Source organism: Saccostrea cucullata, unplaced genomic scaffold (assembly GCF_032062105.1).
Source record: "Saccostrea cucullata isolate Sc308-1 unplaced genomic scaffold, CSIRO_AGI_Scuc_v1 ctg2042, whole genome shotgun sequence".
In the NCBI taxonomy this organism is placed as follows: domain Eukaryota; kingdom Metazoa; phylum Mollusca; class Bivalvia; order Ostreida; family Ostreidae; genus Saccostrea; species Saccostrea cuccullata.
The window spans coordinates 50,676-76,918 of NW_026926591.1; the positions used below are offsets into that span (position 1 = coordinate 50,676).

A 26,243-nucleotide genomic window follows, 5' to 3' on the forward strand; every position below is an offset into this window, starting at 1 on the left:
TAAAATACTTTTATTGCAAAATTGTCCTTCATATCCAGCAAAACATCGATTCAAACACGTCCCGTTTATTGGGTGACAATCATATAAATGTTTGCAGTATCCGCAATTCAGTTCACACTGCTCCCCCAAAAATCCATAATCACATACTAAAAATGAAATAGAATTTTCATCTATTTGTGTGTGTGGAATAGTATAACACATTCAAATGTATGATGTTGAAGTAATTTTCTCTTTCAGACGAGCTAATTAGTATTATTTTACGTAAGAATTGAAAGATCAGAAATTTGACTTCTTTATCAAGGGAAAATATACTCACCGTCAATAGAAACGCAACACCCTAATTTAAGGGGTGAAAATTATATACGGGATATAACTATGTACCAAAAAAGTTAGGACATCTTTTACTTTGCCAAATCAGTTATTTAACGTTTGAATGATTTTCATTCCATTACCGGAAGTTGATTTTTAGCTCCCTGAACAGAAATCAAAAATTAGCATTTTTAATAAAATTATTGACATATTTTGGGTTTTAAGGTTTTGTACCTGTTAATTATAAGTCTTGTACTAAAAGTCCGGAAAAAATATCCTTTTTTTATTCCTGATGTGATGCCTGTATTTCCTCAAAGTAACTGAAAGCTCGCATTTTCAATGCTAATGTTGGAAATTTTCAAAATAAAGAAAAAGGAAAGAGATACAGACGCAAATTAACACAACATAACGACTTTTCGGGCTCAAGTGTTTCAAAAGCATGAATGACAGTTACTTGACCGAAAGTCCAAGGGTTACTACACTACACCATGTTAGAGAAAATTCGACCTCAGTATCTGAAAAACAGGCATTTAAAAAAGGACAAGAATACTTATTTCGCTCAGATTGAGACATTGATAAACTTAATGCATGGTAGAATTTGGGCTGCTTATGTTGTACATGGCGGACTAGCACGTTTTAATTGAATGGTCGGAAGGGGGGTGTTTTAGAGTTATGTGTTACTTTATAAGGTTTAAAGATAAGATTAAGAATGAATACATAAATGTAAAATGTAAATTTACAAAACAATGATACTTCATTTAAACTTTAAATGTTATGTAATGTTACAGGTTATGTAGTGTATGTTTTCATCTGTAGCTCTTCCTTTTCTTTTTTTTTTTTTGAAAATTTTAACATTAGCAATGAAAATGCGTGCTTTCAGTTACTTTGAGGAATTACAGGCATCACATCCGGAAGAGAAAGAAGGATACTTTTCCGGACTTTTAGTACAAGACTTATGATTAAAAAGTACAAAACCTTGAGAACCCAAAATATTGACAATAATTTTATTAAAAATGCTAATTTTTGATTTCTGTTAAAGGGGCCTAAAAATCAACTTCCGGTAATGGAATGAAAATCGTTCAACCGTTAAATAACTGATTTGGCAAAGTAAAAGATGTCCTAACTTTTTTGGCACATAGTTATATCCCGTATTTAATTTTCACCCCTAAAATTAGGGTGTTGCCTTTCTATTGACGGTGAGTACAGATAATTAAAGCCAAATTAAACTTGAATAACCTAAATTGTATTTAAGACCGTAAGAATGAAAATATAACCATTTTTGATATATTTACAAGCAAGTTTATGATAATATAACTTGACGTTGAGTTTGTAGAGTTATAAATAAGCTATGACAATGGTCCAGCTTGAAATGCCTATTTTCTCTTAGAGATGGTTGTTACGGTTTTCTGAAAATTATATTTGTGTTACCGTGTTTGGTTTTTCTGTTCCTCAACTATTGCATGCATCGACTATATGCTTTTTTAGAAATTATGAAACAATATTATATAAAATATGGTGAAATGATAACTTAGAGAACTCTAAATAATGGTGAAATCATTTACTAGCTTACATTTGTGGCAGTAATCCCCTTTCCATCCTGGATGACATCCAGTTTCACATTTACCATTTGTTCTGTTACACCCATAACATGTACTCTTACAGGTCTCCAAACAATTCCGTCCAAATGTTCCTTCTCCGCAGGCTGTCAAGTACAGCAGTAAAAACAAAATGTTTTCAACAAAATTATATGTGGAAAATAATTGGATTGTAAAAAAATTTTTTAAAGATATTTGTTTTATATTAAAGATTGTTTACTTTTATTGCAAAAATTCCCTTCATATCCTTCGTCACAACCGTTCATACACGTCCCTTTGACAGGACTACATTGTTCTGATTTTACACAGTGTCCACAAGGCATACTGCAGTTATTACCGAAGAATCCGCCTCCACATACTAAAAAATAACATCAAATGCAAAAAAAAAAGATGTATCTGAAAGTGTTTATTTTGTATTATGGTTACTTTATTAATATTTTTTCTAGAGTTAGTATTCTTCGATTTCGATATCTTTTATTCGGTAATCACAGGATAAAACAACTGAATGGTAAATGCATGATCTGGAAGAATGACCGAATGACGCTCTTCCACTCAGTCACATTTCATCAATGTTTCACTCACCTCTTAGAAAAAATGAATCCATTCACTGATTATCTAATTTTTTTTTTGAACTGGAAATGTTTTTTAAAAAGTTGATTGCAAAAAGGCAAATTTTAAAATCGATTTAATCCCTTTATCTTGATGACAATAATCGCCTTTCCAACCAGGCAGACATCCATTCTCACACACACCGTTTGTTCTGTTACATCCTCTGCATGTGTTGTTACACTCGTGGACACAGTTTTCTCCAAAATATCCTTCCATGCAAGCTTCAGAATAAAAAGTAGAAAAGAAATTTGAAATACACATTTCTTTAAAGTTGCAAATGCTATTCTTTTTTTTCAGAATCTTACAATATTTATTTAAATTCATTGTATTTTTTTTTTATTTATTTTTTTTTTTTTTTACTTTCATTACACAACTGCCCTTCAAATCCCTCGGAACAACCATTTAAACACGTTCCATTTATGGGAAAACATTCCACAGAATCTTTATAATATTCACAAGTCATAAAACATAAATTGCAATTAATTTCGAGCGATATTCAATTTTAGCGATCTCGGCACCCTCGCTAATAATGCCAAAATTAAATTCTCGCTAAAAAAATCTACTTGTACGGTATATGTGACTGGCACAAGTGATAAATAAGGGTAAATTGAAGATATTCTGTGTGTATCAACAGGAGATACATGCCCTCTAAATGGATTTTGCTGGGGGGTTGTGTGAAGTTTATCCATTTTTTTTTGTATAAATTGCGATAAAGAGTGGAAAATACCCCCTTCTTGTAGGTAACTTGAATTCCTCGTAAAATATTATCTCCATGAGTGAAAATTAAACCTGTCCAAGCACTTTATATGTATCAAAGAGCAATATAAATTGATTCATATAACAAAATTTGCACAATAATTTCTTTCTGCACTTGTGCCTAAGAAATTTTTGTGTAACATTTAAAAATATCATAAATTTCCATCACATGCTCAACACATGACATCACAAAAATGCTCTCTTACAATACCTGATTAAACAATTATCTCAAGTTCATTGCAATTTCAAACAAGTGTAACATATTGAAATTAAAATCTAGCTCAAAATAAAATTTATATTTTTTAGGCATTTTAAGCCTTCGGACAGCCTTAGCATAACTGCGCAACCCTGCATATAAACACTTCACCACATGCCAGTGAATGGCTTCAAAGAATAAAAGTCGTTATTTATCATAATTGGCCCTGTAAAAATATAAAAAAATAAAGTGGAGCAATTTTTTAATTTATGGTCAACAACATATGTTTAGGACACTAACTTTAAGATTTGGGTATTAGTTTGGCAAAAAGCGCGCGCGATTAGTAACAGCGAAAGTCGAAACCGGGAAAGAATTCCGGAAATCTGCATTTTTATGCATATTCAATGTATATAAACGCAATTTTTAATGTGTCCGCATTCGAGTATGTATTCCAAACTTTTTCAATTGCAAAATTATATCATAATCATTAATTTAAACGTTTAATTTTGACCTTACAAAGATGCGGACATGACGAAATTTAATAAATTGTGTTTTGCAGATAAAGATAAATCATGACAATAATGACGTTTTTCTTCATCATGCTTATTTCACAAATATCTAAAGACCCTTTCCTTAAAGATGAATTGTATAAGTACTTTTTTCACAACAAAAAAAAAATTACAACGACTAATTGTTCATAAAAGTAAATGTGCATGTGTTTTTAAAAAAGTTACCTAGGTAATTTATTGTTTTATCTGTACATGACAAGTCGTAAATTACATTGAAATATCAAAATGAAACCTGTGATGAATCCAAAATAATCACTCTTATCATGAAGTATTTATGTATTTATTTTTTTATAATCAACATTTAATAGCACGAAAAATAATATATTGCCAATGAATACTTCTTTTTACAATTACGTCGAATTAACTACCGGTAAAACGGGTGTTGATGACGTCGAAAACATAAACAAAATGACGTCATAATATACCTGAGATAGGCAACTTATTACTTGTACCTGTGCTGGATTGATGGGTGTAAACAGAAGAGAAAAGATTTGTTTGAACAGTCTTTTCGGTCGATTAGTCGAGACTAGAGAGAGAGAGAGAGCATGTATGTGCCGAGAAATGATTCTTGATCTGTGATTTTATTCCTGGATAAGAAATAAATGTATATGAACATGTTGTAAGACTGGTATTTCTGCATTCTACTCTGTTACTTATAAATGTATATAATAGTCAAGAAGGAATACTATAGTATCTAATATACATATAATAATTTTTGGAAATACTCACACACACGCAGTACATGTATACAATTGAGCATCGTAAGGCCAGATATATGAATGATTATAAATAGTATTACCTAATCAAATGAATTCTCCTTTTTTTTTAGAGATTTTATATTATAAGATTATATAATGCCTTTTTCTGGTCTATTGACTGATCAGGTATTAAATATTTGTTTTATTACCTAATTTTATTTTTAGTTTTTTTTAAAGTGTTCGAAATTGCATATTACAGAAGGTTCCGGACCATTATGAATTCATCGTAAAATTAATTCCTATGGTGCATCTGAATTATCAATTAAAGATTGATTGTATAGACTATTGTTTAAAATTCCCCTCGAGAATTTTTCAATGATATATTGAAACGCCTACACTTGCCGATAGAGAACGGAAAATTCTGTCATTTACTCGGCACCTAGGGCCATTGAGCAATGAGTGACCATTTTCGTGCCAGCAGTGCACCTACTGCGACACAGGACCTCGAATAAGAGGTCTCATCCGCACGACCGGTCTCCACGTCCCACAGTGTATTCATTAAAGTGACTCTCATTAAATAAAACATCCTACCATTGAAATCATACAATTTTTAAAAACGATGTCCAAAGATCAAATATGATGAGAGATCAAATATGAGAGAGACATGGCAGTAGGTGCACTGCTGGCACGAAAAAGATCCCTCACTGCTCGATGGCTTTATTGCCTTTCTTGCTTACAAATCTTACAAACGAACTTCTATCGATTCAAGAAATACAAGAAATGTGGAAACAGATATGAAAGAATTAAATTTTGTAAACAATAAATCCCTTGTTTTGATGTTTACTCTCTTAGTTGAGGTCTTATTTATCTTAAGTAAAATCGTTTGTTCGCACGGTCACTGAAAGTTGTGCAGTTTGCTTTTACGTAACATATAGGTCCAAGTGGATACGAATCATTACAATAAAAAAAACAATATCTTTCACCTATTGTTACATAACAATGCATTTTATTTCTAATTTAGAACCCATAACAGACAATTTTGAGATTATTAAATTGATTCGTTATGAATGTTCTATTTAAAATTACTTTTCATTCAGGGAAGTACATGTAGCATCGTTTTTGAAAGGGGGAGGGGCGGTCAGAGAAAAAAATCAACTCACCTCAATAATCTTGAAAAAAAAAAAGAAAAAGGAAAAAAAAAGAAAATGTTCAAACTCGAAAAAATACTTTTCTTTCCTTTTTTTTTTGGGGGGGGGGGGGGGGGGGGGTCTTGATTCTTCGGTATAATTTTTTTTTACTCACATATACATGTACTACTGTCTGTGAAAGGTTGGAGACCCCCTCCCTTAACTTACTCTGATGTTACGTGCCTGCAATTGACTACTTTTGAGTGATACAGATATAGTTCAATGATTTATAAGTTTAATATATAATGTGGGGAGGGGATGCTTTGAGATGGAAGGGGTTCGTAGAAATCGCAAATGCTAAATCGCCGATTAATGAAAGAATTATATCATTAAGTGGAATAGCATGTACAATATAATTGCAATAATTTATGGCATAAAGCGTTTCATAACAATGCTAAATGATATTTGTAGCGGTTGCAACAGGGCTTCCGGGGACAGGGGGAGGGAGTGTGTTGAATTCTCCCAGGAATATTTTGACGACCGAATGGCTGTTAGTTTACTTCACCTCACCAGCGGCAGGAGGGTAGTGGTTATGTGTGCGCATGACACGAGTGTGGTTTGGTTTTCGGCATTTTTGCGCCAGGAGGATGTTCCTCGGACATGGGGTACAGAACTGGGAAATCTCTGTATGTGGTTGTAAACGACAGCGACGTCACTAAAGAATAATGATTCCGGAGATTCTTTATTGTTCAAAAATAATTATAATAAAATTTTAATACACACTACATGCACATGGTAACTTCTCGGGTCTAACTTAACGACAATGAGAACATAGATATTCCAATATTGATATCACTGACAAAATTCATACAATATATATTATATGTACAAATCATTATATTCTATCGCCTTCATTTGCTTGATGCGTTTATTACAACTTCTTATATCTTGGATATATTTGAAAGATATGAATCTAACTACAAGTATTTACATGTAATGAAAGAGTTACACAACCATGTGCCCGAGCCTTCTGGGGGGACTTGAAAAGATGTGTTTGTTTTTGCTTTACATGTATTGTTTATGGTATTGTTTACGAATCTCTGTGTACCTTTACTTCGTGAAATTGTAATCTTATTAAAACGATTATAATTTGTTAAAGATAATTTTTTTTTCGCGTTAATAAATACTGCATATGTATATAAAGAATTTTTTTTTGTGTTTATAATTGTTATACAGAATTTTAATTCATAAATATATTAATATAAAGCAAGAAAATAAACTCTTCACAGATATTCTCTCCAAAACGTTTTATGCAATTAACGATTTAGCAAAGACTTATGCATCTTAAAAAAAAAAAAAATCAAAATCGCTATTTTAAAAGTACAGGGATTACATAAAACATTGGGTTATTTAGTTACATTGTAACACACACAAGAAAAGAAATATAGAAAAAAAATTTCATATATATGAAAATTAAACATATTTTGAAACATGTAAATTTTGAAAGTTGCCGATAAAAAATTGATAACGTTATGTTTACATCGCGACGTCATGCCGTCAAGCACGACTTTTGCGGAATATCATGTCATTTTTAAGAGGCTCCTGACGCTAAAACTAAAACTAAAAGTGGTATTGGAGAAATTTAAACTGTTTAGGAAAATATGCATTGTAGACACCTTTTGAAAAATCCCTTATCAGATTCAATCACAGGGCCGATTATAAACCATAACGACTCTTCTTCTTTAGACCTAAACTCGGCACTCAGAGCCGTTGAGCAATGAGAGTTCTTTCTCGTACCAACGCCTACCGCGAAGCAGTACCTACGTTTTAAAGGTCATATCAGCAAGACCGACATATTCACCTCTGGTGCCGTGCGCCTGGCGAAGGAACAATCACTGCATATGTTTACGCCTTAGGTTTGACGCGGCGCCCCGAACGAGAATCGAACCCGGGCCTTACCATTGATCCTCTTGCTTTCTTTCTTTCTTTTTTTTTTTCTCTCTATCATTTATACACTCCTCTTTCAGCTTTCTTGAGAAAAAACAAAATGATAAAAAAAATCAGAAAATTCACAAAGGCTGGTTTTTACCATTTTGCATTTCTCAATTAAATTCACGTGGTTTGGTATATTTTGCTAAAGTCTATATTACACTTAAGGCACCAAGTTAGCACATTCTGAAAATTGTTTTCATCTGTAATCTTTTACTGAGTGTGATTTGTCAATAATTGAAATTTTATTGAAGTATTACATGTTTCTAAGTCTATTTCATTTCCCAAGTCCCAGGAAAGAAAATCTAAGAAATATCCACATTTATTACCCTGTCTCCTCCAAAGAAAAAAAAATAATGTTTGTATCATAAGTACTTCAGATTAGAATTTGATCACACCATGAGACGTTTTGGGCAGGTTGAAGCTATATATTTGCCTTGGAATTAATTGGTGACATAATTTGCTGATGGTAATCGGCAGCACTATGTAGGTGAGGGTCGTTGATCACAGGCCTCTTTATTCTATGATTTGCCCTTCTTCATTTTATTACAATGTTTGAGAACATGACCTATATATAGTTTCATTGCAATAAAAAAAAGAGATATCGCGCTTACTACCAATCTAAAAAAAGAATAGGACTGGGTATATATATATATATTAATTTAATATTGATAACGACGAACATTTCAGATTAATCATTCTTGAATATTTTTTTGAAAAAGAAGTGTCATTAATGTTGATTACCTTATTTTTAGCTTTACACTTAGCATGGTCATTTGTGCATTAAAATCCTGTTACTTGTCCTGTTCAAAGGTTTTTTTTTTGAGAGCGGTTCATAATGAAACTTTTGTTCTTGCATGCTTCATGTGAAGACTTGTCTCAATGCATATTTTTTTGTAGGTTTTAAATGTATATTTCAAATCATATCATCATATTTAAAAAAAAAACAAAAAAAAAACGGTTGTTTATTTATGCACATATGCCAAATTTACATGCTGAGATGTCTTTCCTATGGAAGTATCACTAATATTTTCAAAATATAAATGAAAATATACGTTAGACATTAAGGCTTTTTTTTATTTTCGTGGACGTTTTTAAATAGGTTTTGACAAGAACAGAACCACGTAAACTGTTTTGTTTCTTTGTAAGGAAAACTGTTTTCTGCACGTATAAAAATATGAAGATCAAACTCTCTCTTTGCCTTCCATTAAGTGAAAGCATTTTATTACAAGAAAATAAAACATTCATTCTTTAAATGTTTACTTTGTTATGTATTGTACTTGAAATCTATTCATATGACCCCTTGATTAATATAGAGTAATTATAAAGTAATATCAACAAAGGAGACTGAAAAAAGAAAAGAGGAAACAAAACTGCAGATGTTAAATTTTCCTGTGGTATTGGTAGACAATTCATAAGGCATAATAATCCAACATTTAATCTTTGGCAAATCTTTTCTCATTTTAATAAGCTCCCTAAAGCTTAGTGTCGTATTTAGTAGATGACTCTAATTTCAATGTCGTGTTTTGATTCTTGTGATGTAATTCTATTGCATGATCGTCGTTTTTGATTAAAGACACATCGTCCTTTTGAGGAATGGAAGAGTCGTCGACAACATAAGATGTGTCAGTCAATGATCTAGAAAGTATCATCCTAGAGAAAAACAAAACAAAAAAAAATTCTCTGTGAAAATTAATTATTTTAAACTAATTCATTCTATAATAGAAATGTTTAATTTAAAACTAAACACATCGGAAACGCAATTTCTTACCTTTTCATTATTTTGTAGAACACATTAATACAAAGAACAAGAAGAGTGGCGCAAAATGCGCACAGAATGCCATAAAACTTTATTTTGAAGACGTTTTCGCCGTCTTGGACTGAAAGAAAAATACCATTTGTAATCAAGTTTGTTGTTATGGTCGGGGTAAATATAATTTTCTTTAATAAACTTACCAAGTAGACATTCGTCTCCCTGTACACCAGCTTTACAGCCCGAATTACAGGCACCAGTCACGTGATGACAGTCACGTGATACTTTACAAAACGCACTACATGCACTTCTACAGTCAGGTCCAAAAAATCCAAAATCACAAACTACAAGAAAATCAATTCAAACACTGTATGATGTAAAGAAAAAATATTTTTAAGACATACTGCTCTGAAATATATCATTAATCTGTACAAAAGCCTAGCGAGTCTTAAAAACATAATTTCAAAATTATATACTTTTGTCGCATTTATTTCCAAGATATCCAGAATCACAACCATTTACACAGGAACCAGTGACGTGATGACAAGTCTCGCTGTCCATACATTTACCACAGTTCTTACTACAGCCAGCCCCATACCAAGTCAATTCACAAACTATGGTATTATTCAAAAGTTACGTAAATTTTCAAACAGTGAATTTGCCATTTTTACGACATTATACTTTTTTTTTCAATTTAGCTACTACACAATTTGTAGAATGGGTCGAGGAAAAATCAAAGAAAAAAATATGATAAACAAATCGGGTCTGTTAGTTAACACATTATTACCCTTGTAAGTAAGCATTTGTAAGTTAAAAAAAATACCCTTATGACAGAATTCTCCTTTCCAGCCAGGATGACATTTATTTCCACAGGAGCCGTTTATTCTGTTACATTCTTGGCATGTATCATTACACTTGTATACACAACTTTCTCCAAAGTATCCATCTGGGCATGCTTAAGAATATACACGTATGCATATTTATTTCATTTGCATGTAAAAAAAAAAGTAAATAAATGTATACATGTAGGTCTACAAACACAAATACACTGATATTCCGCAAATGACCTGATAACTTCTAAGTTCATCAACTGATATCTTTTAAATTCATATTTTTTGTTGTCATATACAGTGGACCTTCAGATATCCGGACGCCCTATATCTGGATGCTTCAGTTTCCGGACAACTTTTCAGAGAAATAGAATTTTTTTAAAGTCATTTTGTCTTGTTTACCTGGTAACTGGTAATCCGAACGCTTCACATATGCGGGCAAATTGACAAGGATCCAAGGTGTCCGGATAAATGAAGATCCACTGTTTAGGAATATCATTTAACATAGAACTGATATAACTGAGACTGTAATTTTTTATAATTTATTATCGTATAATAAACTTGAAATATAGGCTATATAAAATAGTTTTGATCAGTGGTGTATTTTTTTTACCTGTGTTGCAGAATTGTCCTTTGTATCCCCGACGGCATCCATTCAAACACGTCCCATTTATTGGGCTACATTGCCCAGACCTCTTGCAATATCCACAAGCCATGTTGCAACTCTCGCCAAAGAATCCTTCGTCACATTCTGAAATTACGAAAACGTTCGTTTCATACCCTCACACAGAAAATATCCTTTATAGCTTGACTTTATTTCATTTTGAATATTGCAAAGAGAAATTCATCGAAAAAAAAATTAAAATAGATAAATTAGTTTACTTTGATTCTTAATATAAGATTACACTGTAACACCTTGCAAATTACATTGAAAAACATTCAGACAAATCTTCGAATCCAATTTCACGCATTTACATTCAAACACTGGGACGAATGCAAATAAAAAGGATATTTCCCCATTGTTCATTGCAAAAAAAGCGAAATTAGGAAAACTGGCAGAATGGTTTAGTTGTACAAAAAAATTAATAAATAGATAAATAAATAATAAAATAAGGAGCAGTGATCGATTTAAAAAAAAAAAAATTCCGGAAAAATATTATCCGTATCAGAAAATGTTTTATTTCTGATGATGTCATCATGATCAACATATCACTTACATTTTTTCAAAACCCAAATGTTGAAATTCATATTCTATCAACGTAGCTTTCAATTTCCAGCAGCCTAGCTTTTAAAAAAAAACTTTTCGTACTGGGGGCCTGCTCGTGAGTATCGTATCTAGTTGGGAGGCTTAATCATCATAAGCAAATGAAAGCGCGAAATTGCTACGTAACTAAGGAACTTTGAAAATGAAAATAATGAAGCCATCTTCTTTGTCATACAGTTGCAAGTTGGCCTCAATTCTTTTAAATCAGTTATAACCATTCGCTTTAAAAGGTGTTGACCTAAATGAAGGTTGAAATCTTTAGAAAAAATATTAAATGCGAAAAATATAATTCGTTTTACCCTCATGACAGTACAATCCTTTCCAACCAGGGAAGCATCCATTCTCACAAGTCCCATCTGTTCTGTTACATCCTTTACAGCTACTGTTACATTTGAACACACAATTGTCTCCAAAGTATCCTTCCACGCAGGCTTCATAAAGAGAAAAACGGAAACATCAATTAATCTTGTAATTGCAAAAATTTCTTTTGAGATTTTGATACATTTGTTATTTAATAAGATTTTTATGTACATGTGTACGTATTAAAAATGGAAGTTAAATACTTTTATTGCAAAATTGTCCTTCATGTCCAACGGAACATCCATTCAAACACGTCCCGTTTATTGGGTGACAATCATTTAAATGTTTGCAGTATCCACAATTCAGTTCACACTGCTCCCCGAAAAATCCCTGATCACATACTAAAAGGTAAATAGAATTTACATCAATTAGCGTGTATGAGGAATAGTAAAACACACTAAAATGTATGATATTGAACTAATTTTCTCTTTCAGGAGGACTGATCTGTATTATTGTATAAGGTTTGGAAGACATTCATCTGCTTTACTAAGGGAAAACATAGATTTCTAAAACCAAATTTAACTTAAAATATATTAAATTGTATTTTCAAAGACATTAAAGTATGAAAGTGTAACATATTTTGACATATTTACTAGTAAGTTCAAATAAATGATATGACTCAACGTGGAGGTTGTAGATGTGTACATAGGCTTTGACAATGTTCCAGTTTGAAATGCTTTTTTGTCTAAGGGATGGTTGTAACAGTTTGTTAAAATTTTATTTGGGTTACCGTGTATGCTTCTTCTTGTTTAATCATCACTAAATGCATGCATTAGAAAAAAATGAAAGTACATTACAGATGATGACATAAAACATGGTGGAATATATCAACTCATATAGCATACCCTCGTGGCAGTAGTCCCCTTTCCATCCTGGATGACAACCAGCTTCACATTTACCATTTGTTCTGTTACATCCATAGCACGTAGAATTACACTTTTCCAGACAATTCCGTCCAAATGTTCCTTTTCCGCAGGCTGTCAAATACAGCATTAAAAACAAGATGTCTCTCTCAAAAATAGATGTGAGCATAATCGGAAGCAAAAACAAATAATTATTTTCAATGGTATATATCATATATTGCTGACTGTTTACTTGTGTTGCAAAAATTCCCTTCATAGCCTTCATCGCAACCGTTCATACACGTCCCTTTGATATGATTACATTGTTCTGATTTTACACAGTGTCCACAAGGAATACTGCAATTTTTTCCAAAGAAACCGCCTCTGCATACTATAAAGAAAAGCAACAACAGCAAAAAATACAAGAAAAGATACATTTCAAACGATTTGTTTTGTATTATGGTTACTTTGAGCATTGCTTTTTCTCTATGGCTATATATGATACGATATTGATCCTTTTTTCAGCAATCGGGGGTTAAAACAACTAAGTGGTCACTCTCTAACAAAAATAAACTATAATTAACTGTAGTTAACTATAGTTAACTATAGTTTACCATAGTTAACTATAGTAAATCAAAGTGTCAAAGTTTTTGCCAAAGTTTTTCAAAGCGTCAAAGTTTTCGCCAAATTTTTTTAAAGTGTCTAATTTTTGGATAAAGTTTTTCAATGTATCAAAGATTTAAATAAAGTTTTTCAAAGTGTCAACGTTTTCGCCAAAGTTTTTCAAAGTTTCAAAGTTTTTTGCCAAAGTTTTTCAATGGGTCAAAGTTTTCGCCAAAGTTTTTCAAGGTGTCAAAGTTTTCGATAAAGTTTCGATAAAGTTTTTCAAAGTTTTCGATAAAGTTTTTCAAAGTGTCCAAGTTGCAACGGGTCAAAGTTTTCGCCAAAGTTTTTCAAGGTATCGAAGTTTTCGATAAAGTTTTTCAAAGTATCAAAGTTTTCGATAAAGTTTTTCAAAGTGTCAAAGTTTTCGATAAAGTTTTTCAAAGTGTCCAAGTTTTCGATAAAATTTTCAAAGTGTCCAACTATTCAATAAAATTTTTCAAAGTGTTAAAGATTCTGATAAAGTTTTTCATAGTGTCTTAGTTTTCCATTAAGTTTTTCAAAGTGTCAAAGATTTCGCCAAGGTTTTTCAAAGAGTCAAAGTTTTTCAAAGTGTCAAAGTTTTTGAAAAATTTTTCAAAGTGTCAAAGTTTTCACCAAAGTTTTTCAATGTATCAAAGTTTTCGATAAAGTTTTTCAAAGTATCAAAGTTTTCGATAAAGTTTTTCAAAGTGTCAAAGTTATCACTAAAGTAAATCAAACTTTTCAAAGTGTAAAAGTTATAACTATAGTTAATTATAGCTAACTATAGTAAACTATAGTTAACTATATAGTGTTTTGTTAGGGCTGTAGGGTCTTGGAAGGTGACTAAATGACAGACCTCTTTTATTCGGTTATATTTCAACAATCTTTCAGTCAACTCTCAGATAAATAAATGACAGAAATCCTGATAATGAAATGTTTATTGAAAATATCAAAATATTCGAAAAGCTAATTTCGACGAATGCACAAAAAAGGGTATTTCCCCATTGTTCAGTGCAAAAAAGGGAAAATAGGAAAACTGGCAGAACGGTTTAATTGTACAAAATAATAATAATAATAAAAGAAAATAAGAAGCAGTGATCGATTTCAAAAAAAGGCTCCAACACTGTAAAATTCCGCAAAAATATTTTCCGTAGCACACAAAGTTTTATTTCTGATAATGTCATCATGATCAACATATCACTTACATTCTTTTAAAAACCAAATTTTGAAATTCATATTCTATCAACGTAGCTTTCAATTGCCAGAAGCCTAGATTTAAAAAAAAAGCTTATTGTACTGGGGGTTTGCTCTTCAGTATCGTATCTAGTTGGGAGGCTTAATCGTCATATGCAAATGAAAGCGCAGAATTGCTACATAACTAAAGAACTTTGAAGACGAAAATTAAGAAGCCATCTTCTTTGCCATACAGTTGCAAGTTGGCCTCAATTCTTTTAAATCAGTTATAAACACTCGCTGTGAAAAATGTTGACCTAAATCAAGGTTTAAACCTTTTTAAAAAAATGTTACTTGTGAAAAAATATAATTTGTTTTACCTTCATGACAGTACAATCCTTCCCAACCAGGGAGGCATCCATTCTCACAAACGCCATTGGTTCTGTTACATGCTTTACAAGTTCTGTTACATTTGAGCACACAATTTTCTCCAAAGTATCCTTCTACGCAGGCTTCATAAAAAGAAAAACGGAAATATCAATCTATCTTGTAATTGCAAAGCTTTCTTTCGAGATTTTGATACATTTTTTTAAATAAAATATGGTTTGTATGTACATGTGTACGTATTTAAAAAGTAATTTGAATACTTTTATTGCAAAATTGTCCTTCATATCCAGCAGAACATCCATTCAAACACGTCCCGTTTATTGGGTGACAATCATTCAAATGTTTGCAGTATCCACAATCCAGTGCACACCGCTCCCCAAAAAATCCAAGATCACATACTAAACGTTCAATAGAATTTACATGTATTAGTGCATGAGGAATATTATTATTCGTTGAAATTTATGATGTGTAAGTATTTTTTTTCTTTCAGACGGGTTGACTTGTATTATTTTAGGTAATGTTTGAAAGTTCAGATGTTCATCTTCTTTATAAAGAAAACAAAAGATATTCAAAGCCGAATTTAACTTTAAATATCTTACATTGTATTTTGAGACTTCAAGATGAACAATTTTGACATATTTACAAGCCAGCTCATAATAATTTAAATCAGCGTTTATTTTGTAGAGTTATGAATAAGATATGACAATGGTCCTACTTGAAATGCCTATTTTTCTAAAAGATGATTGTAACGGTTTGTTGAAAATTATATTTGTGTTACCGTGTTTGATTTTCTTGCTCATCACCTTTTGCATGCATCGAATAGATGCATATTGGAAATTATGAAACTATATTACAAATATTGACATAATATATGGTGAAATATTAAGAAGCGAAGTTTCAATTAAGGTGACATCGTTAACTAGCTAACCTTCGTGGCAGTAATCCCCTTTCCATCCTGGATGACATCCATTCTCACATATACCGTTTGTTCTGTTACATCCATAACATGTACTATTACAGGTCTCCAAACAATTCCTTCCAAATGTTCCTTCTCCGCAGGCTGTCAAGTACAGCAGTAAAAACAAAATGTTGTTGTCAAAAATATATGTGGAAAATAATTTGCATTTGTTAAAAAAATATTTTTATCAAAGATATATATTTTATATTCATAATTCTTTACTTTTATTGCAAGAAATCCCTTCATAGCCTTCATCACAACCCTGCATACACGTCCCTTTGATATGATTACATTGTTCTGATTTTACACAGTGTCCACAAGGAATACTGCAGTTATTACCGAAGAATCCACCTCCACATACTAAAACATAACATCAAAAGTAATAAAAAAAGAAAGATGCATCAGAGAGTGTTTATTTTGTATTATGGTTACTTTATTAATATTTTTTCTAGAGTTAGTATGCTTCGATTTCGATATCTTTTATTCTGTAATCACAGGATAAAACAACTGAATGGTAAATGCATGATCTGGAAGAATGACCAAATGAAGCTCTTCCACTCAGTCATATTTCATCAATGTTTTACTCACCTCTTAGAAAAAATTAATCCATTCACTGATTATCTAAAGTTTTTTTATGAAATGGAAATGTTTTTTAAAAAGTTAATTGCAAAAAGGCAAATTTTAAAATGGATCTAATTCCATTACCTTGATGACAATAATTGCCTTCCCAACCAGGAAAACATCCATTCTCACACACACCGTTTGTTCTGTTACATCCTCTGCATGTATTGTTACACTCGTGGACACAGTTTTCTCCAAAATATCCTTCCATGCAATCTTTAGAATAAAAAGTAGAATAGAAATATGAAATTCACATTTCTTTACAGTTGCAAATGTTACTCATTTTTTTTTTCAGAATCGAACAATGTCTACTTGAATTATTTCATATATGCATACATATCAAAACAATGTATTTTTATTTTTTTTACTTTCATTACACAACTGCCCTTCAAATCCCTCGGAACAACCATTTAAACACGTTCCATTTATAGGAAGACATTCCCAAGGATTTTTGCAATGTCCACAGGTCATATTACACTGTTCTCCAAAGAAACCATCATCACATTCTGAAATGTATCCATTTCAAATTGTATATAACGGGTAGAGGATTATGTAAAACGTAGAAATACCAAAATGTGACAGATCTTTTAAAAATATAAACAATACAAAAAAATACATGTATGAAAAAGGTTTAAACAAGAATATTTGAAATTTCAGATGTTTGATAAACTGCATAGGGAGGGTATACATTCCTTGTTGACTGGTAAAACCCCGGTGAACCCTAGAATCGATCAAGGATACTATGCGTAACCATTCTAGTATAAATCAAGGACCTATCATTCAAGTTAAAACAAGGTAACCACTACAAGACCATACGATAGGTAACATTTTTTTTACCCCTAAGTTCATTATAAAGACTATAAAATATACACGTTCACGTGTATGAAATACTTATTTAAGCGAAAAAGTTGTACGAATGTTTTTTTGTTTTTTTTTATTTATTGGTTTCTTCAAGTTTGGCAATGTTATCCACTTTTCCACATTCAGATGTTGATGGCAAGTGACTTTCTTGGTAAAAAAGAAAAATAAGGTTTGCCTTTAAAGCCCCCACCTTCATTGCAGAATTCTCCTTGCCAACCAGGATGACACCCATTATCACAGATACCATTTGTTCTGTTGCATCCTCTACATGTACTATTGCAGGTTTCCAGACAGTTTCGTCCAAATGTTCCGTTCATGCATGCTGTAAAGAATATCATTTTTTTAACCAAATAATTGTTTCTCATATGTTTTTTGCAATAAAGTCAAAAAGACATAAAAAATAAAAATATTTATAGTTTTTTTTTTAATATGAACAAGACACCTGCGAAACATATCTAACCTTCATTGCACAATATTCCTCCAAAACCCTCATCACAACCATTTTCACACGTTCCATTATTTGGCTGACATTGTTCTGATTTCCAACAATTTCCACATACCCCACTGCAATTATCTCCATAAAATCCATTGTTACATTCTAAGATTAAAACAATATATTATCAGTCAAGCAATGGTATTTATATTGAATTTTGCTAGATTTTTTTCAGAGGAGGAAGGTGACTTAGCATACAATGTGAAATAATGTTGATTTTTTAAAAATTCTTATATCTTTTTTTTCGTTGAAAGCAGCCGAGGATCTTAAACTCTAACATTGTGATAGGTTAATACATGTATTTACCTTCATGGCAGTACTTTCCTTTCCATCCAGGATGACAACCATTTTCACAAATCCCGTTTGTTCTATTACATCCTTTGCATGTATTGTTACACGTACTGACGCAGTTTCCTCCAAAATATCCTTGACTGCATGCTTGAAGGAAAATTTTTGATAATAACATTTTTATGACATGAGATTGTAATATCATGTTTTGAAATACAATTCTTCCGTTATTTTGTTTTTGATATACCTTTGTTGCAAAGCTCTCCTTCATATCCCGCCGAACATCCATTCAAACACGTCCCGTTTATTGGGTAACAATCCTCTGAATCCTTGCAATATCCACAGGTCATATTACAATTCTCTCCATAGAACCCATCATCACAGTCTGTAGAGATAAAAAAAATAACATATTGACCATTAAGCAAACAAAAGTCCATGACTCAACGTTTCAAAGAGACGCCTTGGTCAAATCTGTCTTGCCGTTCAGAAAACTTAAAAACAACATCCACAACTTCACATAAAAAACAATTCTCCAATGTTTTTGAACAAACCTAGTTCCCAGAGCTCGTGATATATTCAAACTTTAATTCACATACTTCTATTACGCTTTATCAACCTACAAAGATTATCTTTTCTGTCCACAGATGTGATTTTTTCCTTTACACAGCGCAATGTATAGATACTTATTCGTTTTTCTACCTAAAGTACTAGTAATATACTGAATTCCTATTTTATCTCATCCTACTTCTAAAGTCGTTATTTGAACAGATTTGAAAATGCTTCGTCAACTTCAGAATTATTGCTTATTGATAAGATCACCCTGACTTTGTTTCCTTCATGATCGAACATTTTAAATCTAATACTATGATCTCATTCATTCTTTGATGATACAACTAGTATTTTCCCAACGTGACAATGCCTGAATATATATATCGTAATTACCACTAGCTAGATAAGTTCCAATCATTTTTTTTTTCAAAGTACCAATCTTTTATTTTGTACGTTTTTTTTTTACTTAATGTACTTTGATTTAAAGGTTTGCTACATGGACCATAATAAATATCATTTATGTTAGTAAAAAGTTTTATGCTGACAAATGATTTAATATTGCAAGTTGTGTTCGTATTTGTGTTATGTTCAACATATATATTGTTTATATAGTAAATTAGTTGTAATTGTAAGCCATTACAAGGGCCGCTGCAATTTTTCTCCACTGGGAGCCTTAGGTTCATTGCTGCAATCTGATTGATCTAGAGTTAGCGTCGATTTATACGATTTGTAAGAGAGTAGACATGTTTTGTAGAGGAGGCTGAGAGATAAAATTTAAACCATCCCACCTCTTCCATTTTTTATGAAAAAGAATTTTGAGCTATGAGCCTTTGGACCTCACCTTCTGTCACTTACAATGATTTTTCTAGTCATGTATGTTTGCTTACAAGTATTTTGGAATGTTGTAATTTTGATGTATCATACCACTTATTGTGATTCAATGGTTATAGTTTCAAAACTTCTAATATACAGGTTTGTAAGTCTAGATTTGTACAGTTTGCTAATGAATGTAAATTTTAATTGGTCTCAACCGGTGTTTGCTTGTCACATTTTGGTTTTGTATATACTAGCTTGAAATATATCAAGCCTTAATAAACAACAATTTCAACACATACATGTGTTAAGTAATAGTATTCTAGGTTACTGTTCATTTAATTTTTGCTGGAATGAGGAAGCATAAAGTTACATTATGATACATATTCCATTAATCATTTCTTTCTGAAGAAAATTACTTCTGTCTATGCGTAAAGATGTTTACATACTTAAAGTTTTTTTTTTCTTTCATTTTTGCATTTACCTTTGCATTTATAATTGTTTCCACTACAATCATCCCATTTTCTCTTAAAGGTAAAGACTAATTAAAAATCAAGGCAGTCTAGATTTTATTATTATTTTTAACGCATACCTTCGTGACAGAAATCTCCTTTCCATCCTGGATGACACCCATTGTCACATTTACCGTTTGTGCTGTTACATGTAGAACCAAAACATGTTTTGTTACAGATCTCTATACAGTTTCTCCCAAATCTTCCAATTTCACATGCTAAAGTGTAATATAATGAAACAAACATTGATCATGTAAATGTCCGAACATTTTGACAGTAGCAATTTTATAAAGATTTTTGAAAAGTCACAGACATCTTACTTTCATTGCAGAAAATCCCTTTATGTCCTTCATCACATCCGTGTAAACATGTTCCGTTAATCGGATGGCATTGCTCTGGGGTAACACAGTTTCCACAGAGTATGCTGCAGTTAATTCCGTAAAATCCATCATCGCATTCTAGAACAAATTTAATGCATTAATTCAGTCTCTTTTTTAAAAAAAAAAAAATGTGTAAATCTTTTTTTTTTTTTTTTTTTTTTTTTTGTAAAACTGACAAAGGAAAAAGTTGTTGAAAAAATCGACAAATAAAATCCTCAGTGAGAACTAGCAATATTATAACGTATATTTCTAGTCTTTTCTTACGTTATTTTTGCCTGGCTATGGCAAAACTATTTTTAAAAAGTAAGTAAATGAATAGAGAAAGAGAAAATAAAATAACTGATCATTATATTTCTTATTTGAGTTTGAGCTTTTGAGAATATTTTTTTCTTTAATTTTACCTTGATGACAGAATTCTCCTTTCCAACCGGTATGGCATCCATTGTCACAAATACCATTCGTTCTGTTGCACCCGTAACATGTATCGTAACAGGTGTTGAGACAATTTTCTCCGAAGAATCCATAAGAACAAGCTAAACGTTTATAGAGAAAAATATAACATTTCTATTAGAAGTGTACTTTATGTTATCCAGAAGATATTTATTACTGAAAGCTCCCTTGTCCGTAAATTTCTATGAAACCAGTGGTTTACTGAATATACAAGTTTAACCGAGAATTGTCTCTTTCATTTTCTCTAATATTTACTTTCATTGCATAATTGCCCCTCATATCCTTCTGAACAACCATTCAAACACGACCCATTAATTGGATGACATTCGTCTGGTTTTCTGCAATGTCCACAAGATTTATTACATTGTTCTCCAAAAAGTCCATCATCGCATTCTACAATAGATATTCAAATATTTTACATTTTAAATAAAAGAAGTAATTTGCATCTATTCTTTAGTGTGTGAATGTAAATTATTTTCATAATACAGATTTTTGAAGCTTAGACTTTTAATTTCGCATTTTTTTTCTGTTAGTGTATTGTGTAGATTTTAAATTTACATGTTACATTTATACTGCATGTGCTCCCGTATAATTAAGAAAAAAGCAATCAAATTAAAATACAAAACACAATCAAATTAAATTGTAAATGAAAATCTTGTAAAAAGTGACTTTCAGATATGATTTTTTCCATGTTAAATCCAACAGAATATTTTGCAAAACATGCCTAGATAATGACAAGCATTCAAAATGGATGGTAGATAATAACAAGCATTCAAAATGGATGGCAGATGTTTGGATAAAATGTCAAGAATGATCAAGTAAAATCGTATGACGAATTTTTGTTTAATATTTCTATATATTCAATGTGCCAAGGTATAAAAGTTCTTAGTGTATTTATGGTAAAAACAAACAGGTGAAATAGATCGCTTGCCTTCATGACAGAAATCTCCCTTCCACCCTGGCTGACACCCAGTTTCACATTTACCATTAGTTCTGTTACAGCCATAACACGTACTATTACACATCTCAAAACAGTTTCGTCCAAATGTTCCGTTTTTACAGGCTGAAAGGCGTATAAGGCTTCAAAAATTAATCATATTATCGTATCTTGAGGTAATCCTTAGAAAAATAAAATGTTTGAAGAAAATGTGTAGGAATCTTTCATTGTGCCTTACTTTCATTGCAAAAATTCCCTTCGTATCCTTCATCACAACCATTTATACAAGTCCCGTTTCCATGGTGACATTGTTCTGAGTTAACACAATGTCCACAAGTCATACTGCAATTGTTTCCGTAGGATCCGTCTTCACATTCTTAAAAGATATTTCAGAAATAATTATAATTAAAAAAATATTTTTTTTTAGCTCTTTTGATTAGAGTAATGTCAAAACTGCTATAATTTTAGCATTTTGGAAATTTCAACAGAAAACAACATGCCGCACCACCACCTTTCTTTGTACTTTAAGTGTTCTATGAAAATGTGCATCTGCTTATAATCAGGCCGACCTTTAAGATTTCAGGAGATGAAAATAAAATAGTGAATGTAAATTATCTATGTATATTTTATAAAAGGACATCTTGATGTCAGGATTGATCATGTGTGATCGTGATACTGACTACTAAGTAGTATTATATCCTTGCAATACATTATTTAAGTAAATTTTGATGAGACGTTGTTGTTAGCAAGCAAGATGCCTCTAGCTGTTTTCATCAAAAAACTTATATTAAACAACATTGCTTACTTTCATGACAATAATCTCCCTTCCACCCTGGCTGACACCCAGATTCACATTTTCCAGTCGTTCTGTTACATCCATAACACGTACTATTACAAATATCTATACAGTTTCGACCGAATGTTCCGTTTTCACAGGCTGAAAGGCATATAAGACTCAAAAAAATATCATATTAATCATTTCAACGTATTTTGAGGAAATTCTTGGAAAAAATATTTTTTTAAAACATCATTTAGAATTCCAATGTGCCTTACTTTCATTGCAAAAAGTCCCTTCATATCCTTCATTACAACCATTTATACAAGTCCCGTTTATATGGTGACATTGTTCTGAGTTAACACAATATCCACAAATAAGGCTACAATTATTTCCGTAGGATCCCGCATCACATTCTTAAAAGATAATTAAAAAATAATTATAATAAAAAAATATATATTATTTTTTACGCTGTTGATCAGAGTATTGTCAAAGCTGCTATAATTTTAGCATTTTGGAAATTTCAACAGAAAACAAAATGTTGCGTCACCTAATATTGTTTTATTATAAGTGTTCTATGGAAATGCGTTTCTGATTATCATCAGGCAGTTGTTCTTGGCAAGTAAGATGCCCCCTAACCGTTTTCATTAAAAATAACTTATAGGTGACAATATTGCTATTTACTTTCATGACAAAAATCTCCCTTCCACCCTTGGTGACACCCAGATTCACATGTTCCAGTTGTTCTGTTACATCCATAACACGTACTATTACAAATCTCTAGACAGTTTCGTCCAAATCTTCCGTTTTGACAGGCTGAAAGAGAATAAGGCTCGAAAAATTAATCATATTAATTATTATAATGTATTTTTAGAGGAAATCCTTGGAATTAAAGAAATCTTTGAAAAAAATCATTTGGAATTCTAATGTGCCTTACTTTCATGGTGCCTTACTTTCATTGCAAAAATTCCCTTCATATCCTTCATCACAACCATTTATACAAGTCCCGTTTACATGGTGACATTGTTCTGAGTTAACACAATGTCCACAAGTCATGCTGCAATTATTTCCGTAGGATCCCCCATCACACTCTAAAATGACGTTTATAGAATATAATTATATTAAAAACAAACATAATCTTTCGCCCTGTTGAAACAAGTAATGTAAAAACTGTTGTAATAATTTAAGATCTAGAATTTCTCATTAGAAATATCAATATTGCGTCACATTATTATGCACCTTAAGTGTAAAATGAAAATTATGTTCATGATTATCATCAGGTTGAAATTTTATGTTTCGAAAGATTAAATGAAAATCGTGAATGTAAGTTACATTTAAATATGAATATTTTAAAATTGGGCATATAGATGCCCGTAAATGATTGTGTTACTAACTTTTGTGATATCTTTTTTTTGAATATCATCTAATAATTTTTTTATTAGACCTTGCGCTTCTTGCAAGTTGAAAACTCCTAATTTTATGTATCTAAAACATAAGTGTGAAAATATTGCTTACCTTGATGACAATAATCTCCCTTCCACCCAGGATAACATCCAGTTTCACAACTTCCGGTTATTGTGTTACAGCCATGACACGTACTATTACAAATTTCAAGACAGTTTTGTCCAAATGTTCCGTTTTTACAGGCTGTAAGGAATGCAGTGTATGAAAACTTACAAAAAAATATGTATTTTATAAAAATATCTTAGAATGAGAGCGTCGCAAGAATACACATATAGAATTCTAAGATGCCTTACTTTCATTGCAAAAATTTCCTTCATATCCTTCATCACAACCGTTCATACACGTCCCGTTTACATGGCTACATTGTTCTGAGTTTATACAATGTCCACAAATCAGGCTGCAACTATTTCCATGGTAACCGCCGTCACATTCTAAAAGGTTTTTTTGATTAATTTTATTATTAATGGTAATTTTTGGCTTTATGCAATTGCGAATAAAGGAATGTTAAAACTCTTTTGATAAAATAAGTAAAGGGGAATTTTTATGAGAAAAAACTGTTCATTCGTTTACATTTTTTTCAAAAATTCCGTTCATATATTGAAATGCTACATCACAAATTATAAGGAAAAAAAGGATATCTGTTTTTCTCTTGTAGAACAAAAAGATATGGATATTGTAATGACATTTATTATTAATAAATTGTTGAAATACTTGTTACACAAAGTTTAAGAGAATCTTAAAACTGAAAATTAAATTAAGACTGGGTATACAATGTAACATAAAGGCAAGTAAAAATAAATTAAAAGTATTTTTATTATTGCAATAGTGTGCAGGTTACGCAAGTAAGTCAAGACAATGTGTAGAGTTTTCTATGCAATAAACTAATTTAAACTCAGAAGGTCTGAAATTATTTTGCAAAAAAAAAAAATAAAAACTTGCTTTTTTTTAACATGATGTCACAATGAGACTGACATGCCGTTAGTAAAGTGCAGATATAGGCGCCATATTACGCAAATATTATACGTCATAATTTTGTACTATCAAAAGTGTAACATGTAAATATCGACAAATATCAACAAATAAGGTTCGGCGCAACGGAATACTCAACTTTGGTATTCAGAATCAAGGTTTTATTAGACACAGAGTATTTCAAGTATTTATGATATTGCTGCACAAATGTCGACAGTGCAATTGTTTAGTTACTATTTCAATAGTTTTAAGTTGAAACAGGGTAAAAAGGTGCAAGTTTCCTGAAATTTTCATCAATTGAGAAAGCGGCTAAGATCCATGTATGTGAAGCAATTTCATTAATTTTTATAACATTCTTTTTAATATTTTACTTTATTTCTTAAAAATTATACATTGATTGTTTGACGTCCCTTTGGATAGTTTTTCACTGATATGGAGACGCGACTCAAAAGTAAAAATTAATTGGAGTAAGCACGCCAATCAAAATGATTTTTAAGATGCACTAAACATGATATTTGTTGGATGACATTTGGTTCAATTTCATAGGATTCGCACCGTGTGATGCATTGATTAGCTTCTTATTATAAGACCATTTCTCAAATTAATGGATAAGGATAAAATAACCATAAATAAATCTGATATATAAAAGATGACATCTTTTGCTAGCTTACATGTACCTTCATGGCAGTAATCGCCTTTCCATCCTGGATGACAACCATTTTCACATTTACCATTTGTTCTGTTGCAACCATAGCATGTACCATTGCAGATTTCTAGACAATTTCTTCCAAACGTTCCGTTCCCACATGCTACAAGGTAATCGAAATAAATATAAAGATAATCGTTTAAAGATTTGGAAATGGAGAACCAAAAATATCTAGAATGCTGAAATTAGAAATTTTCTTACTTTCATTGCATAATATCCCTCGGTATCCTGGGTCACAACCACTCATGCATGTCCCGTTTATTGGTTGACACTGTTCTGAGTTGATACAGTGTCCACAAAGCATACTGCATTTATTTCCATAAAATCCGCCGTCGCATTCTAAAAATTGATATTGACAATCAGTACGATCTTTAACTTTTTTT

The 26,243-nt window shown here is 31.5% G+C and overlaps 1 protein-coding gene across 1 annotated transcript in view; it reads right to left on the minus strand.

Annotated features, from left to right (window-relative positions):
• The window catches only part of LOC134272169 (multiple epidermal growth factor-like domains protein 6), an 88,133-nt gene that overhangs the window by 3,321 nt on the left and 58,569 nt on the right, over positions 1 to 26,243 (minus strand). Inside the window, exons 6-34 of the mRNA XM_062754421.1 lie at positions 26,062 to 26,199; positions 25,832 to 25,963; positions 24,479 to 24,616; positions 24,237 to 24,368; positions 23,675 to 23,812; positions 23,406 to 23,537; positions 23,000 to 23,137; positions 22,752 to 22,883; positions 21,265 to 21,402; positions 20,961 to 21,092; positions 20,500 to 20,637; positions 20,260 to 20,397; positions 18,553 to 18,690; positions 18,324 to 18,455; positions 17,985 to 18,122; positions 17,715 to 17,846; positions 17,032 to 17,169; positions 16,748 to 16,879; positions 16,265 to 16,402; positions 16,013 to 16,144; positions 15,345 to 15,482; positions 15,078 to 15,209; positions 13,151 to 13,288; positions 12,901 to 13,032; positions 12,259 to 12,396; positions 11,995 to 12,126; positions 2,125 to 2,262; positions 1,880 to 2,011; positions 9 to 146 (exon numbers count right to left, since the gene is read on the minus strand). Of these exons, the coding sequence (XP_062610405.1) occupies positions 9 to 146; positions 1,880 to 2,011; positions 2,125 to 2,262; positions 11,995 to 12,126; positions 12,259 to 12,396; positions 12,901 to 13,032; positions 13,151 to 13,288; positions 15,078 to 15,209; positions 15,345 to 15,482; positions 16,013 to 16,144; positions 16,265 to 16,402; positions 16,748 to 16,879; positions 17,032 to 17,169; positions 17,715 to 17,846; positions 17,985 to 18,122; positions 18,324 to 18,455; positions 18,553 to 18,690; positions 20,260 to 20,397; positions 20,500 to 20,637; positions 20,961 to 21,092; positions 21,265 to 21,402; positions 22,752 to 22,883; positions 23,000 to 23,137; positions 23,406 to 23,537; positions 23,675 to 23,812; positions 24,237 to 24,368; positions 24,479 to 24,616; positions 25,832 to 25,963; positions 26,062 to 26,199 (3,924 nt within the window). The remainder of the gene's footprint in view (positions 1 to 8; positions 147 to 1,879; positions 2,012 to 2,124; positions 2,263 to 11,994; positions 12,127 to 12,258; positions 12,397 to 12,900; positions 13,033 to 13,150; positions 13,289 to 15,077; positions 15,210 to 15,344; positions 15,483 to 16,012; positions 16,145 to 16,264; positions 16,403 to 16,747; positions 16,880 to 17,031; positions 17,170 to 17,714; positions 17,847 to 17,984; positions 18,123 to 18,323; positions 18,456 to 18,552; positions 18,691 to 20,259; positions 20,398 to 20,499; positions 20,638 to 20,960; positions 21,093 to 21,264; positions 21,403 to 22,751; positions 22,884 to 22,999; positions 23,138 to 23,405; positions 23,538 to 23,674; positions 23,813 to 24,236; positions 24,369 to 24,478; positions 24,617 to 25,831; positions 25,964 to 26,061; positions 26,200 to 26,243) is intronic.